Source organism: Phyllopteryx taeniolatus, chromosome 2 (genome assembly GCF_024500385.1).
Source record: "Phyllopteryx taeniolatus isolate TA_2022b chromosome 2, UOR_Ptae_1.2, whole genome shotgun sequence".
NCBI lineage: Eukaryota > Metazoa > Chordata > Actinopteri > Syngnathiformes > Syngnathidae > Phyllopteryx > Phyllopteryx taeniolatus.
The window spans coordinates 8,498,741-8,514,637 of record NC_084503.1 but is presented as its reverse complement, the minus strand read 5'-3'; the positions used below and the strand labels follow the sequence as shown (position 1 = coordinate 8,514,637).

The 15,897-nt window shown below is 43.6% G+C and overlaps 1 protein-coding gene across 1 annotated transcript; it reads left to right on the top strand.

The window, feature by feature from the left end:
• Nucleotides 1-8,540: 8,540 nt before the first annotated feature.
• On the top strand, nt 8,541-15,058 carry LOC133470350 (tubulin alpha-1C chain-like). Its single transcript, XM_061758644.1, has 5 exons — nt 8,541-8,734; nt 10,014-10,038; nt 13,341-13,563; nt 13,658-13,806; nt 13,883-15,058. The coding sequence occupies exons 2-5, from the start codon at nt 10,036-10,038 to the stop codon at nt 14,858-14,860; spliced, it is 1,353 nt and encodes a 450-aa protein (XP_061614628.1). The 5' UTR covers nt 8,541-8,734; nt 10,014-10,035; the 3' UTR covers nt 14,861-15,058.
• The last annotated feature ends 839 nt before the right edge of the window (nt 15,059-15,897 follow it).

Sequence of the window (15,897 nt, the reverse complement as noted above, 5' to 3'; positions counted from 1 at the left end):
AACACCAGTAAATTTAGATTTTATGAAAAAGTGTTAGGGAAAAAAAGACGGAGCAATTTCTGAATCATTATTTCACAGTGAAGAATTTTTGCTGGTTGATTTTGTTTTTTTTAGTAAAAGGTGATCCAAAGCTTATTGTTTTAGTAATTTATAGACCTCTAAGGTACAATGGAAACTTTATAGCGGAATTTTAAGAACTGCCGTGAGTGATCTGTACGGATTATTTTGTCATAATGGGAGACTTTAACATTCATGTTGACAATCGCATGGGGGGAAAAAATCCGAAGAACTCTCTGCTCTACTGGGCAGATTTGACCTCTCTCAACATATAAAGAGTCCAACCCACACTCAAGGCAGCAGCTCGTGTCACAAACTCACAGTTGATGAAAATTAACTTCATTCAACAACACTTCAGCCTGGTCAAAGACACCCGTGAGTTCGTCCTAGCCTGCTCCGTCTGTGCCCGAGGAAAAGCCTCACATTAACCCCCAGCTGGTCTGCTGCGCCCTTTACCCATTCCGAGCCGCCCTTGGTCCCACATTTCCCTGGACCGGCCTACCCCCCTCTGAAGGTAACACTGTCATCCTCATCATCATAGATCGTTTCTCCAAGTGTGTCCATTATGTACCCCTTCCCAAGTTGGAAACTGCCAACCTCTTAGTCCTCCAAGTATTCAGACTTCATGGCATTCCAATAGACATCGTCTCAGACCGAGGTCCTCAGTTCTCCTCCCAGGTCTGGAAGGAGTTTTGCAAGGCGGTGGGCGCAGCAGCCAGTCTGTCTTCCAGCTACCACCCCCAATCGAACAGCCGGATGGAGCGGACGAACCAGAGCCTGCTCTTTGCGTGTTGCCGCTCGCAATCCTGCCTCCTGGAGCACCTTCCTTCCATGGGTGGAATATGCCCATAACTCCCTCACCAGCTCCTCCACAGGTATGTCTCCATTTATGGCCCGTTACGGTTTCCAACCTCCATTATTTAAGGAACAGGATCATACGGTGGCTGTTCCCGCGGTGAGGGAACACCTAACCGTATGGAAGGACGTCAGGGCTGCTCATACTCGTTCTGCTGAGAGGAACAAGCGGCTGGCAGATGTCCATCGCTCTCCCACGCCAGAATACAAGGTGGGTCAGATGGTTTGGTTCCCCTCCCGTGACCTCCCTCTTCACACTGAATCCCGTAAGCTCACTGCACGTTTCATTGGTCCCTTCGCTATCACCAAAATCATCAACGCCACCTCTGACAGTTAAAACTTCCCCTATCTCTTAAGATCCACCCGACCTTTCATGTTTCCCTGCTTCAGCCTGTCCCCACCAGTGCCCTTAGCCCTCCGTCTGTACCCCCTCCACTCCTCCGTGTCATCGACGATCACCCTGCCTTTACGGTGTCGCCCATCCGGGGCAGGGGCTTCCAGTTTTTGGTTGCTTGGGAGGGGTATGGCTCAGAATAACATTCCTGGATCTCGTGCAAGCTTATTTTGGATGACTCTCTTATTAGAGACTTTTATGAGACGCAACCTGACAAGCCTGGGACGACGCCGGGAGGCATCCGTTGAGGGCGGTTGTCTCCTGCAGTCCCGGGTGCTCCTTCTGTGCCCCCCGCCTCGTTGTCCGCTCCAGCCACGCCGCCAAGCTATCCAACCTGCTCACGTCCCCGCTTGCTGCTCACTCCTTGTCCCGACGGTCCACTATCTCGCCTTGGATATCCTAACATTGAGCCAACCTTCAATAAACCATTCTAATCAAACTCCCTCCGCTTCATTCTGCTTATGGGCCCAATCTTAAAATGATAAGATTAGTATCATGGCATCTTGTATTTTATCACATTCCTTAGACCATAAAAAGATGGATTAATAGTTAAGGAAGAAGCAGGTCGCTAAAGAGAGAAGGTGTTGGTGAGAATAAAAGCGAAGAGTATGGATATTTGAAAGGAGGCTTGCTGGTTCCATTTACTTGAACACACCCAGTGTGTACGTGCGTTTACATTTTACATTATAAATATAAGAAAACTATTGATATAAAACACAATATGTGATGATTTAAATACTATACTAGTTATATGGCTTGATGCGGCGTGGCTCGCGAAACCTCGTGAGGTGAATTTCCGGGTCAGAGAAAGCGTTCACGTCGAGTGGAAGCAAAGAATACTCCGAGACATAGGCGGTTGGGCTAAATCAGGTTCATCGAACACGCCTTTGTGTCTTAACAGCTGTTTTCATGGTCAGATTCGCTATGAGCCCCCCCCGAAAATCTCAGTCACAAGCTTATCAATTCTCGCATCTGTGGGCGTACTCTTGAGTGCCGCCCTCAAGCCTGATTTGTTCACTGAGGTTTGAATTAAAAGACTACTTCCTCTTACCTATAGTTTGTGACACTTTCGTCCACCAGGTAGCTCTTGTCATTGAATCAACTGTACGCCCTGCAAATTCCATTTGGTGCCTCAACGTTGCCTTTCCAGTATTACATGCCAATTGTTCTCTTTGATAGTACAACGGCGGTCCTTGTTACCCAGAGGCTATATTGCCCTGTAAACCACAGGAGAGATCTGCTCGATGGAGCATTTGGCCCTCTTTGAAATCGATAGTTGAAAGACAAATAGTTGAAGCAGTCACTCTTTTTGCAGGCATTCTACTATACTGTGAAAATGTCTCTCTTCAGGCGCTTTTTAAAAATACACTACATAACCCCCTTTAATGAGCTCTTTATGAGTTAATTACAAAACATTGAGGCGTTAAGTGACAATGGGCAATAAACCTTCGATATCCCAAAGAAAATCTGTAACAACAGCATGTTGTCGCCACAGATTAGCCTAAACTGCCCATTCGCCAACACTGCCAGCATCCACTTTGCACGGATGTTGTTGACGATATTTGTCCAGGAAGTCGATACCCATTGGGCCAAATTCCATCTGGTGTTATTTTTTTGTTTTTTGTATTTTGCTAAAGTGAGCATGGGTGGGATGATGTATCACTTTATCAAAAGGGGGGTGGGGGGTAATATCCGGAGTCGTTTGTTTTTGTTTTCGTCTCTTCTTTTTGTTTTGTTGGTTTTGGCTTGGTCCGGAGTTGTTTGTTTTTATTTTCTTTTTGTTTTGTTGGTTTTGTTTTTAGTTTTGTCTTGTTTTGTGCTCTGGAGTACAAAGGCAGTAGAATGTTTTATTTTTGTGTTGAGCAGCACAAGTCTCATCACACTTTGCATTATTATGTTTGACACATAATTGATTCAGCAGGCTGCAAACAGCACCAATATTGGCATTATCATCATGATACATATGATGATTATTCTACAAACATTTAATGTCGATTATTTTGAACTCATATGGAACATTCACCTATTTGGGTTGACATGTCAAGCGATATAGACTAAATTGTGCACATTTGTCATTAGGTCAACATGGTATGATATAGTGGCTTTCCACATGCGGTATACATATGACAAATTAAACAAATTATAAGACTTGTAGACTATAGGTTGAAAAAGGAACAAAGGGGCCTGACTGAAATTCTTAGCTGATACAGTCAGCAAAGATACATTTTAACAGTCGTCTGAAAAACTACATTTCTAAATTTCAAACCCCCAACCTTCAGACGAAAAATCTAATAATGATACAGATACGTTTTGGGCATGACAAATTATTGTAGGTCGTGGATCAGTAATTATAGATAATTGACTGTGTCATTGGCATCCCTTGGACAAAAAATGCTGAGGCAGATCACAAGGTTTGGAGAACAGTTACCAAGGTAACAGTTACCAAGGTATTATATTCACTATTTCCTCAAATTGGAGTGGGCAAATTGATGTTACGATATGAAACTCTAAGTTATCGCTCTTCTAGCTCGATTAGCCGGTCGATCTACATTGCTACCCTCACCTGTTGTCACGAGCTGTGGGTCGTGACCGAAAGAACAAGATCCCGGATACAAGCGGCCGAAACGAGTTTCCTCCGTAGGGTGTCCGGGCTCTCCCTTAGAGATAGGGTCATCCAGGAGGATCTCTGAGTAGAGCCGCTGCTCCTCCACATGGAGAGGAGCCAGATGAGGTGGCTGGGGCATCTGATTCGGATGCCTCCCGGACGCCTCCCTGGTGAGGTGTTCCGGGCACGTCCCACCGGGAGGAGACCTCGGGGACGACCCAGGACACGCTGGAGAGACTACATCCTTCGGCTGGCCTCGGAACGCCTCGGGATCCCCCCGGAAGAGCTGGATGAAGTGGCTGGGGAGAGGGAAGTCTGGTCATCCCTGCTAAAGCTACTGCCCCCGCGACCCGACCTCGGATAAGCGGTAGAAAATGGATGGATAGTTTTGTTAACACTACCCTGACCATTATTGAGGCTTCACGTGTGTAAATTGATGCAATTCGTGAAATAGCCCTCCAAAACCGCATGACACTTGATCTACTATTGGCTTCTCAGGATGGTGTTTGTACTATCTTGAACCAAACCTGTTGCACATACATTCCTGACAACGCTGGTGATACAGATGTCATAGCCAGTATTCACAATTTCACAATTCAGTCTCTAATGAACGTTTTACTGACCATTTCCCTCAATTTGACTGCTTGGATGACAATGACGACTTAAATGATGACCGTGATTCATATTCCTCATAACACGAATAGAGAGATCCAAGAGCAGTCGGAGGCAGATGTGAAAGGATGAATAGTTTATTGATGAAAGGTAATGGCGGTGGTCCTAGGTGGGTTGGCAGGCGGCGGTGTGGACAGTTGGCAGGCAGTGGTGAGGACAGGCGACTGGCTTGGCGGAAGGAATTACGTGGATCAGGCACACGGGGTGAAAACACACTGGAACAAGGAGACAGGGGTCAAAAAGGGAACGAGGAATTGGGTGACTTACGGGAGGTAAACGGGCTGTGGTACCACTGAAAGTAACTGCAATACTTCAGCGAGGATTTCCTGGAACAGGCAGGTTTATATACCGGTGGTGATAAGGCTGATTGGAGACAGGTGCTGAAAACAGAGAGGGCAGGGGAGAGAGAGAGAGAACGCAAAGCCCCCTCCCGGCTACAATAATGGAACTGCAGGCAGTATATGACAGTACCCCCCTCTCAACGGACGCCTCCAGGCGTCCTGCCAGGCTTCCCCGGGTGAGCCGCGTAGAAGTCGTCTAAAAGGGGATGATCGAGTATTAGTTTCCAGGAAATCCACGACCGCTCCTCCGGCCCATACCCGTTCCAGTCGACTAGGTACTGGAACCCCCTCCCCCTAGGCCTCACGTTGAGGATGCTCGACACCATGAACGCCGGATGGTCGTCAATAATCCGGGGGGGTTGATGGGGTTCGGCCGGAGGGCTCAGGGTGAAGGTGGAGACAGGCTTAAGCAACGAGACGTGGAAGGTTGGGTGAATTTTCAAGGACAGTGGAAGCTTCAACCGGACGGAAGTGGGATTGATGATTTTGGTAATCGGGAAAGGACCAATGAAACGGGGATTGAGTTTACGGGATTCAGTCTGAAGTGGGAGGTCGTAAGAAAGCCATACAGATTGGCCCACCTTGTCAATGCCGCACGGACGTCATTCCATAGAGCCTGGATCCGCTGGAGATGATCCTTGACTGTGGGGACTGCCACTGACCGCTCCTGCTCCTTGAACAATGGTGGTTGGTAATCATAGCAAGCCATGAATGGGGACATACTGGTAGCGGAACTGGTGAGGGAGTTGTGGGCGTACTCAATCCACGGGAGGAATAAGCTCCAGGAGGAAGGGTTGCGTGCGGCAACACAACGGAGGGCGTCCCCGGGGTCTCCTCCCGGTGGGACGTGGCTGGAACACCTCACAAGGGAGGCGTCAGGGAGACATCCGAATCAGATGCCCCAGCCACCTCATCTGGCTCCTCTCGATGTGGAGGAGGAGCGACTCTACTGAGATCCTCCCGGATGGCCGAGCTTCTCACCCTATCTCGAAGGGAGAGCCCGGACACTCTGCGGAGGAAACTCATGTCGGCCGCTTGTATCCGGGATCTTGTTCTTTCGGTCACGAGATGTGGTCACATCTCGTGACCATAGATGAGGGTAGGAACGTAGATCGACCGGTAAATTGAGAGCGTCGCCTTTCAGTTTAGCTCCTTATTTACCACAACGGACCGATACAAAGTCCGCATCACTGCAGACGCTGCACCGATCTCCCGTTCCATTCTTCCCTCACTCGTGAACAAGACCCCAAGATACTTGAACTCTTCCACTTGGGGAAGGATCTCATCCCAGACCCGGAGAGGGCACGCCACCCTTTTCCGACTGAGGACCATGGTCTCAGATTTGGACGTGCTGATTCTCAACCAGCCGCTTCACACTCGGCTGCGAACTGCTCCAGTGAGAGTTGAAGGTCACGGCTTGATGAAGCCAACAGAACCACACCATCTGCAAAAAGCAGAGATGCAATACTGAGGCCAAAAATACCAAACCGGACCCCCTCTACGGCTCGGCTGCGCCTTGAAATTCTGTCCATAAAAGTTATGAACAGAATCGGTGACAAAGGGCAGCCTTGGCGGAATCCAACCCTCACCAGGAACGAGTCAGACTTACTGCCGGATATCCAGACCAAACTCTGACTCCGGTCGTATCAGGGGGTTCGGTACCCCATACTCCCGAAGCACCCTCCACAGGACTCCCTGAAGGACACGGTCGAATGCCTTCTCCAAGTCCACAAAACACATGTAGACTGGTTGGGCGAACTCCCATGCACCCTCGAGGACCCTGCCGAGGGTGGAGCTAGATCACTCACCGCGCCCAAACACTCACATTGACATTTCCTGATTCTCACTCGGAACGCATTAGTTTTCATGTTTTTGACGCCATGAATCATGACCTTATTTTAGGAAACCCATGGTTGAAATTACATAACCCCCACATTGACTGGTCCTCTGGGCACGAAATCGAACCCAGCACTCGCGGAACATGGGCGAATCCAACACCAATACACGCCAGAAGGCCCGCCAGGTAATCCGCCCACCCCTCAGAGGTTGGGAAGGAGTAAAGAAAGTCCCGGCCCCACAGACACTGGGACCACAAGCGCAGGGTCAAGAAGAGAAGATCCCCAATCCATGCATTTGTCCGTTCGTCATGCAAATCAGTCTAAAGTGTAAGAAAAAGAAAATAAATAAATAAGAAAAAAATCATAAATGAAAATAAAGCAACAACAACAACAAAGAATACAGAAGGCAATAGTTTACTTTTCCATTTACAATATAGTATTGTTATTGTCAGATGGCATTCTACCCAGGCAGAGGAATCAAAGATCTAGATTCAGCATGTTGAAGAAAGGTGACCAGCTATCCATATATTTAACCAGTGAATAATATTAATAGTTTGTTTATTTTTCCAGTTTAATGCAATTGTTTTCTCAGCGGCAGCTAATGCAAAAAGTATCGATTGTGAATATTTATTTTGGATTTCGATTATGCTTAAGTCACTAAGTATGCACAATCTTGGGCAATTGGGCACCTGCAGTTCAAAATACACAAGAGTTTCTGCGTTACCAAAGTCCAAAAGCATTGAATTGGTGAGCATTCCCATATGGCATGAAAATAGGTGTCTGGGGTATTTTTTAGTGCATTGCGTGCAAATATTAGATGAAGAGAACCCCATTTTATGCATAGTGTGTTGAGTAAAGTGTGTTATATGGAGCACTTTAAGAAAATGATCAAGAGGTTTTACAGAGAAACGTCTTACCCAGTGTAAGAAAGCTTGGTTTGAGGTGAAGATCCTGGGTCCTCCAGCAAGACAAAGACCCAACGTACACATCCAAAAGTGTGCAGGAATGGTTGAAAACGAAAAAGAGACCGTTTTAAAAAGGCCAGCGATGAGTCATGATCTCAATCCAATTTTCAATCTTTGAAATCTGCCATTGGGGAAAATAACCCTGCAAATTTTCCAGAGCTTGAACAAATTGCAAAGGAAGGGTGGGAGAAAATACCACCTGAGAAGTGAAAAAAGGTGAGCGATGGATACGTTTGGAGGCTGTCATCGCTGCCAAACCGTGTGCAACCAAATATTAAGAAGGGCTGCCAATATTGCTGCGTATGCTGTTTTTTGTTTTTTTTTCCCTGTAAAATTAGACTATGTAAATTGAATAAAAACAATTTTATTTGGTAAATTACTTTGGACATCCAATTAAAAGATCCTGATGTTATAAGTTTGGTACATTTCCAATTATTTCTGAAGATGTCATACAGGTTATGCAAAAAATGCAGGGGTCCCAATAATGATGAACACGTATATATGCACCACAAAAAGAGTGAGACATTTAATTTTTTAACTCTAATTTTTGTGACCATAGTTTACAGATAACCCCAATTCACGATCTCAAGAAATGTTTGTATTAAATACTTGATATATATTTTTTTTAAATCAACACTTAGACAACAATTTAGATTAGGTCGGAATATTGGCCTTCTTAAAAAGATTCCATTATTATTTTATAAATATTACATTTAATAGATGTTTAATATTTGACATAATAAATGTGACAGCGCAAGCGCCGTCAGTCTTTATGTCTTCCGACACGTGTTTTTTTTTTTTTTTTGCGATTGTTTTACGCGTTGTCGGTTAGAACGCACGATGATGACGCCATTCGCCGAAAAAGCCTTTCTGACGTGTGTCTCTTTTATGGCATCTTTTCGTTAGTGCTTGTATACGCTTCCGAAGTTCAACAGACGAGTGCGCGTGGAACTTCTTTGTTTAAAGTCAGCGTGTGTTCATAAGAGGGTTTCCGGCTCTTGTACAAAGTAAGTCAAATCATATCACGTATTTAGAGTCACGGTGTGATTGCTCAGGAGTTGCTTATCGGTAAAATGAATTATTAGTCCAATGTAGAAATGATGCTGGACAATATTTGGCATCGTTGGCTTTTTTTCAAACGGTGTTGTTAAATGAAACGGTTTTGTAAAAAAAAAAGAAGTAAATAAATAAAATCAATAATCCAAATAAAACAATCCCATCGCTAATCGAATATTCAACATGCTGTGTCCAATATGACTCATGTGGTAGCTAAACGGCAACCAAAATATTAGTAAAGTAGATCCAGTAGATTTTCTAAAACAAATGCTCATAATTTTGTTTGGTGGTGTGTTTAAAAACGATATGCACAGTCAAAACGAGACACATGGATGGATGGATCATCAATTGGAAGTTTTTTTTTAAAAGTTTTTGATATTGAATAGACGTAATTTTTTCAAAGACGATATCACGATAAACGATAGTTTTTTTAATGCCTCTGACATCATGAAAAATATGATTTTTTTAAATCTTTATTTTATTATTTGGATTTAAAATCAGTATTGTTGTTATTATTCTAACTGGCTTTCTTGTTTATCTAGTAAATAGTTTTTCTTTACCCCGTTATGTGGATCTTCCTGGGTCTGACAATAAGAATAAAGAGCTCCAAGACTAGCCTAGTTTGCATGGAGCCTCCTATTCCAATTATAATCAGTTTAGAAGCCCAAACCGAATGCAAATGCTCCATATAAACTCCTCAGGCGGAATTTCAATCGGTTTCACAGGGGTGGAATACTTTTGTTTTGCCAAACCGATCAGAAGTACATTTTCGCCATGTATACCACAATCTCGATGTAAATGCACGGTGACGCCATTGTTTACGCAGGGGGTAAATATGGCGGCTCCCGACGGAGCTCGTATGCAACGGAAGTCTTGTTTTTAAACTACGTATAAATTGTTCGGATCAATTTACCAATCATTTTATTTATCAAATGGTCAATTGAAAAAAGTCATTATCGTGACAGGGCTAATATTAACAATAAAAACGAAGCACACGCTAACAGACGAATTGGAAAACCCGTTTTTGTCCATTTCCATCCATCTGTTTTCTCGACCACTCATCCCCAAGTTAAATTAATACATAATGTAACCTCTTTGATGATTGCCCAACTGTTGATTACATCCAAGATTTGTTTTTAGAAGAATTCCAACAGTGAGATTTCGGGCACTTTATGAATAAATGAATTTAATCATGTGATTCTCACTGTCAACTGCCGTTTACTCTTTCAGAGACCTCTCACCTTCAGGAAATATGGTGAGTGTGCATGGAATTCCCCCCCCCCCCCCTTGAGCTTTGTTCTTTGAAACTCAAACGTTGAAACTGACCTGGCATATGGCAGGACTTTGTCACAGTTTTTTCATCTGCTTAAAAACATCCATTTCTTCTGAAAAGAAGTTGAAAAGGTGCTGGAGCAGCAACTTTCTGGAAACTTTCCATTGGAAGTTCAGCTCAATAACTTTGGAAATATTCAGTTGGACAAGTTAAGACATTGGACATGGATATTGAAAAAGGATGAGTAAAAAGAAGCGTTTTTAACTTGGACTTAAAAACATTCACACTTGGGGCTGATGTCACTTCTGTTGACAACTTTTGTGTGCAGCATAACAGCTAAATGCTGCTTCATCATGTTTTTTGGGACTCGTGCTCCACTATCTGACCTGAGTCTGTAGATCTCAGAGCCGCACTGGTTTTACAGTCCCCTCCAAAAGTACTGGAACTGCAACGTCAATTCCTTTGTTTTTGTTGTATACTAGAGACATTTTGGTTTCAGAACAAAAGAGGAATATGAGACAAAGGTTCAGAATTCCAGCTTTTATTTCATGGTATTTACTTCCAGGACATCCATAAACATCTCAGGACAGAGCAGCTTTTGTTTGAAGCTAGCCACTTTTCAAGTGAGCAAAAGTATTGGAACAGACATTATTAAATTAATCACATTTAATATTGGGTCGCATAACCCTTACTCGCAATAACTGCATCAAGCCTGCGACCCATTGACTTCATCAGACTATTGCATTCTTCATTTGAAATGTTATTCCGGGCCTTTACTGCAGCCTCGTTCAGTTCTTGTTTGTTTCTGGGGGTTTCTCCCTTCAGTCTCCTCTTCAGGAGGTAAAATGCATGCTTTCCTGGGTTAAGGTCCAGTGATTGACTTGGCCAGTCTAAGACCTTCCATTTCCCCCCCCTGATAAGTCCTTTGTTGTGTTCGCAGTGTGTTTTGGGTCATTTTCTTGTTGCATGATGAACCTTCTCTCGATTAGTTTGGATGCACTTTTCTGTAAATTGCCAGACAAAATAGTGTTGTAGGCTTCAGAATTCATTCTGATGCTACCATCATGAGTTACATCATCAACAAAGACTAGTGAGCCCGTTCCATTTCTTACATGTATTCAGGGCCTAAACCATTTAATGATTTATAGACCAGTGGCAGAACTTTAAAATCTATTCTAAAGCTGACTGGGAGCCAGTTTAAAGACTTTAGAATTGGAGTAATATGCTCTGACCTCTTTGTTCTGGTCAGAACCCGAGCTGCGGACTTCTGAATGAGCTGAAACTGTTTAATGCTCTTTTGAGGGAGTCCAGTCAGAAGACCATCACAATAGTCAAGTCTACTTGAGATAAAGCATGGATGAGCTTCTCCTGGTCTGCTTGGCACATGCAAGCCTTCACTCTGGATATGTTCTTCAGATGGTAGAAGGCAGTTTTAGTAATTGATTTGATATGACTTTTGAAAGTCAGGTCGGAATCTATCAGAACACCAAGGTTTCAGACTTGCTCTTTGGTTTTTAAAGAGAGTGACGCCAGGTATTTACTAACAGCAATCTTTTTTTTCTTTGCCAAAAACAATTATCTCAGTTTTGTTGTGGTTTAATTGAAGAACATTTTTTATCTGTTTTAGACAGTGACACAACACCTCAATTGAACTGTAGTCATCTGGAGACATGTGCATAGGTATGATAGTCAAAATGAAAGTTCTGAAGAATTTGACACAAGGGTAGCATATACAGGCTGAACAGGAGGGGTCCAAGAACTGACCCTTGAGGGACCCCATAGGTCATTGCCATTCGATGAGATTAAACACTTCCAATGGTTACAAAATAACTCCTTTCCTCCAGGTAGGACCTGAACCATTTAAGGACTGTTCCATTTAGTCATACCCACGTTTCCAACCTGTTTAGCAGTATATTATGAGCTACCGTATCAAAAGCCCCACTGAGATCCAACAAGACCAGAATTGACACCTTTCCCCAGTCAGTATTCAACCTTATATCATTTAGCACTTTAATAAGAACAGATTCTATACTGTGATGGGTTGTAAACCTGATTGACATTTCCCAAAAAGTCAATTTAATTTGATGATATTGCTGAGTTGATTTAAAAATAAGTTTCTTGACAATCTTAACTATGAAGGGGAGATTTGAGATGGGCCTATAGTTTGCTAACATTCTATTATTTCAAAGAGGTTTAATTGCAGCTGCTTTGAAGTGAGCATTTGATTATTTGCTGCAAATCAAATAGCACAGACCCGTTCATGGTTTCAGCTGCTGAAGTGTTTTCTCTTCGGTTTTTTGGTCAACTATCAAATTCTGACCTGGTAATAGTTTTTTACAACTGGAGACTCCTCCGCCCGTTTGTCCTTCGGCTGTGTCAACAAAGCCAATGTTTTCCTTTCGTGCCGCTGAATGGCGTACACAGTAAAAAAATTTGGCAGCCAGTATAAAGATCAATTAAACAAGATAATTCTTTTACCATATTTTTGTTGTTGCAAAAAATATCCTGGGAGTTCTAGTCCGGAGTGGAGTTCCCTTGGAAACTTAGCGTTGTTTTGACTTTTGGCTACTCCCATCAAGGGTTGTCACAGCAAATTACTTGCATTGTTGTTAGTCAGCAGAACACATTAATAAAATCAAAACTTTTGATTCTTTTGATTTTATTAATGTTTTTTTAAGTTTTTGAAAAATGATAAATATTAATGCTATGCTAATCTACGAGGGGCAGTCAAAAAGTAATGAGCCCATTTGAATTTCACCTATCATTTTTTTCCCTGAAATTTTCACAGTTTGGAGTTGAAATACTTTTATTTATTTAAAAAAAAAAAACAGTTTTGTTTAAGATTGTCCTTTTCCTGTCAGCTCTTTTGGAAATAAAGTAATTGTTTGATGCCCGTCAGAAGGAGAGGTGTGATTAAACCATCTTCAGTGGTTAATCCTGGGAATAGTGCTTGGGTCAAGGCACTGATCATAGGTCAGAGATCCTACAATCAACATTGATGACATTACCATCATGTGTCATCATTGATGACAAAACTCTTCAGTGGTCGATCCCTTACAAAGCAAGCAATTTAATCACAGCTCTCTGGCATCCAATAATGATGTCATTTCCAAGATGACGGGGGAAGGACAAGCTTAAACAAAACCTTTTTCAAATGAACCAACAAGTATTTAAACTAGAGTGAAAATTTCTGAAAAAAAATATATCTTTAGGTTAAATTCAATTGGATTCATTACTTTTTGACAGACCCACAAATTACCTTCAAATTATTTTCCCTCCCGCAGCGTGAGTGTATCTCGGTGCACGTTGGACAGGCTGGCGTTCAGATTGGCAATGCCTGCTGGGAGCTTTACTGCCTGGAACATGGAATCCAGCCGGATGGACAGATGCCCAGTGACAAGACGATTGGAGGTGGAGATGACTCCTTCAACACTTTCTTTAGTGAGACTGGAGCAGGAAAGCACGTTCCCAGAGCTGTCTTTGTTGACCTGGAGCCCACAGTCATCGGTAAACTTGCTCATATCTGAGCTACTGTACATCAATTAACCAAACATTAATCTGCACTTAAAATTAAGTCGATGCATTGATCTGATCTCTTTAGACGAGGTGCGGACTGGAACCTATCGACAGCTCTTTCACCCTGAACAGTTGATCACCGGCAAGGAGGACGCTGCCAACAACTATGCCCGTGGTCACTACACCATTGGCAAAGAAATAATTGACCTGGTGCTGGACAGAATACGGAAACTGGTAAGCATTGAAGGGAACAATGACTTGTGATTACAAAAAAATAAAATCTTCAATACATTTCCCTCTGTGTCATCAGGCTGACCAATGCACTGGCCTTCAGGGGTTCCTGGTGTTCCATAGCTTCGGTGGGGGCACCGGCTCCGGTTTCACCTCCCTGTTGATGGAGCGTCTGTCTGTGGACTACGGCAAGAAATCCAAGCTGGAGTTCTCCATCTATCCAGCACCACAGGTGTCCACGGCTGTAGTAGAGCCCTACAACTCCATCCTGACGACACACACCACCCTTGAGCACTCTGACTGTGCCTTCATGGTGGATAATGAGGCCATTTATGATATCTGCCGCAGAAACCTAGACATGGAGCGTCCTACGTACACCAATCTTAACAGACTGATCAGTCAGATCACTTCCTCTATCACAGCTTCCCTTCGTTTCGACGGTGCCCTCAATGTCGATTTAGCAGAGTTTCAGACCAACTTGGTACCGTATCCTCGTATCCACTTCCCTCTGGCGACCTACGCCCCCATCATCTCTGCTGAGAAGGCTTACCATGAGCAATTAACTGTAGCTGATATCACCAACGCCTGCTTTGAGCCAGCCAACCAGATGGTGAAATGTGACCCTCGTCATGGCAAGTACATGGCATGCTGCCTTTTGTACCGTGGTGATGTGGTACCCAAAGATGTAAATGCTGCCATTGCGACAATCAAAACCAAGCGCACCATCCAGTTTGTGGACTGGTGCCCCACTGGTTTCAAGGTGGGCATCAACTACCAGCCACCCACTGTGGTTCCTGGTGGAGACCTGGCCAAAGTACAAAGAGCTGTGTGCATGCTGAGTAACACAACAGCCGTTGCAGAGGCCTGGGCTCGCCTCGACCACAAGTTTGATCTAATGTATGCCAAACGAGCTTTTGTTCACTGGTATGTGGGCGAAGGGATGGAGGAGGGTGAGTTCTCTGAGGCCAGAGAGGACATGGCGGCTCTCGAGAAGGACTACGAAGAGGTCGGGGCTGACTCAGTTGATGATCAGGGAGAGGAAGGGGAGGAATATTAAAAGGTGCAAAGGAAAATGATCGCAGGAAATGATGCTTGATTATTTATGATCCTGAATGTGTTTGCCGACCAGTTTGCTCAGAACAGAAAATGAGTTAGATCACTCGAAAAGCTAATGACCTTTTTTTTTTTTTTTTTTTTCAAAAATCCGTTATTCGTGTTTGACAAATATTGCCTATTAAAGTATCATAGCAACCTTTTGATCTGTAAATATTCTCATCATTCTCAACAGGTCATTTTATTCTCAGGGCATTCTCTCTGACAGGAAAAACCTCTTCTAAGACAAAAGTTCCTGTGTGATTGATTCAAAGCCCCGACCTAGTTGTTTATAAAATATACTGTAAAACTGTTAAAAGTCAGATACAGTAGCCTTAGGTTTATCAACATGAACACCTATGTAGAGGTGTGACGCAATTATGAATCTAGGCAGGATCATCTTAGAGGACAGTAAAATATTCAATATGTTACAAAAAGATTGTCATTTAATATATTCAGTCCTTTTCACATTTTCAAATTTCACTGAGGTACACATTACAAACAAATTGTCCAATGACCGATTGCAGTGTATTGTAGATTAATTCTGATTTAATTACAAATACAATACCTGTTTTAGTGTTAGTAGCCAACTTAGTAATGCAGTGATTTCCAACCAGGGTGCTGCTCACAGTTCTGAGGACCGGGGTTCAAATCCCCGGCCCCGCCTGTGTGGAGTTTGCATGTTCTCCCCGTGCCTGCGTGGGTTTTCTCCCGGTACTCCGGTTTCCTCCCACATCCCAAAAACATGCGTGGTAGGTTGATTGAAGACTCTTAAATTGCCCCTAGGTGTGAATGTGAGTGCGAATGGTTGTTTGTTTATATGTGCCCTGCGATCGGCTGGCGACCAGTTCAGGGTGTACCCCGCCTCTTGCGCGGAAATAGCTGGGATAGGCTCCAGTACGCCCGCGACCCTAGCGAGGATAAGCGGTACAGAAATGGATTGATGAATATATCTTTGTTCATCGATCTATCCTAGTGACAAATAATGACAGAACAATTAAA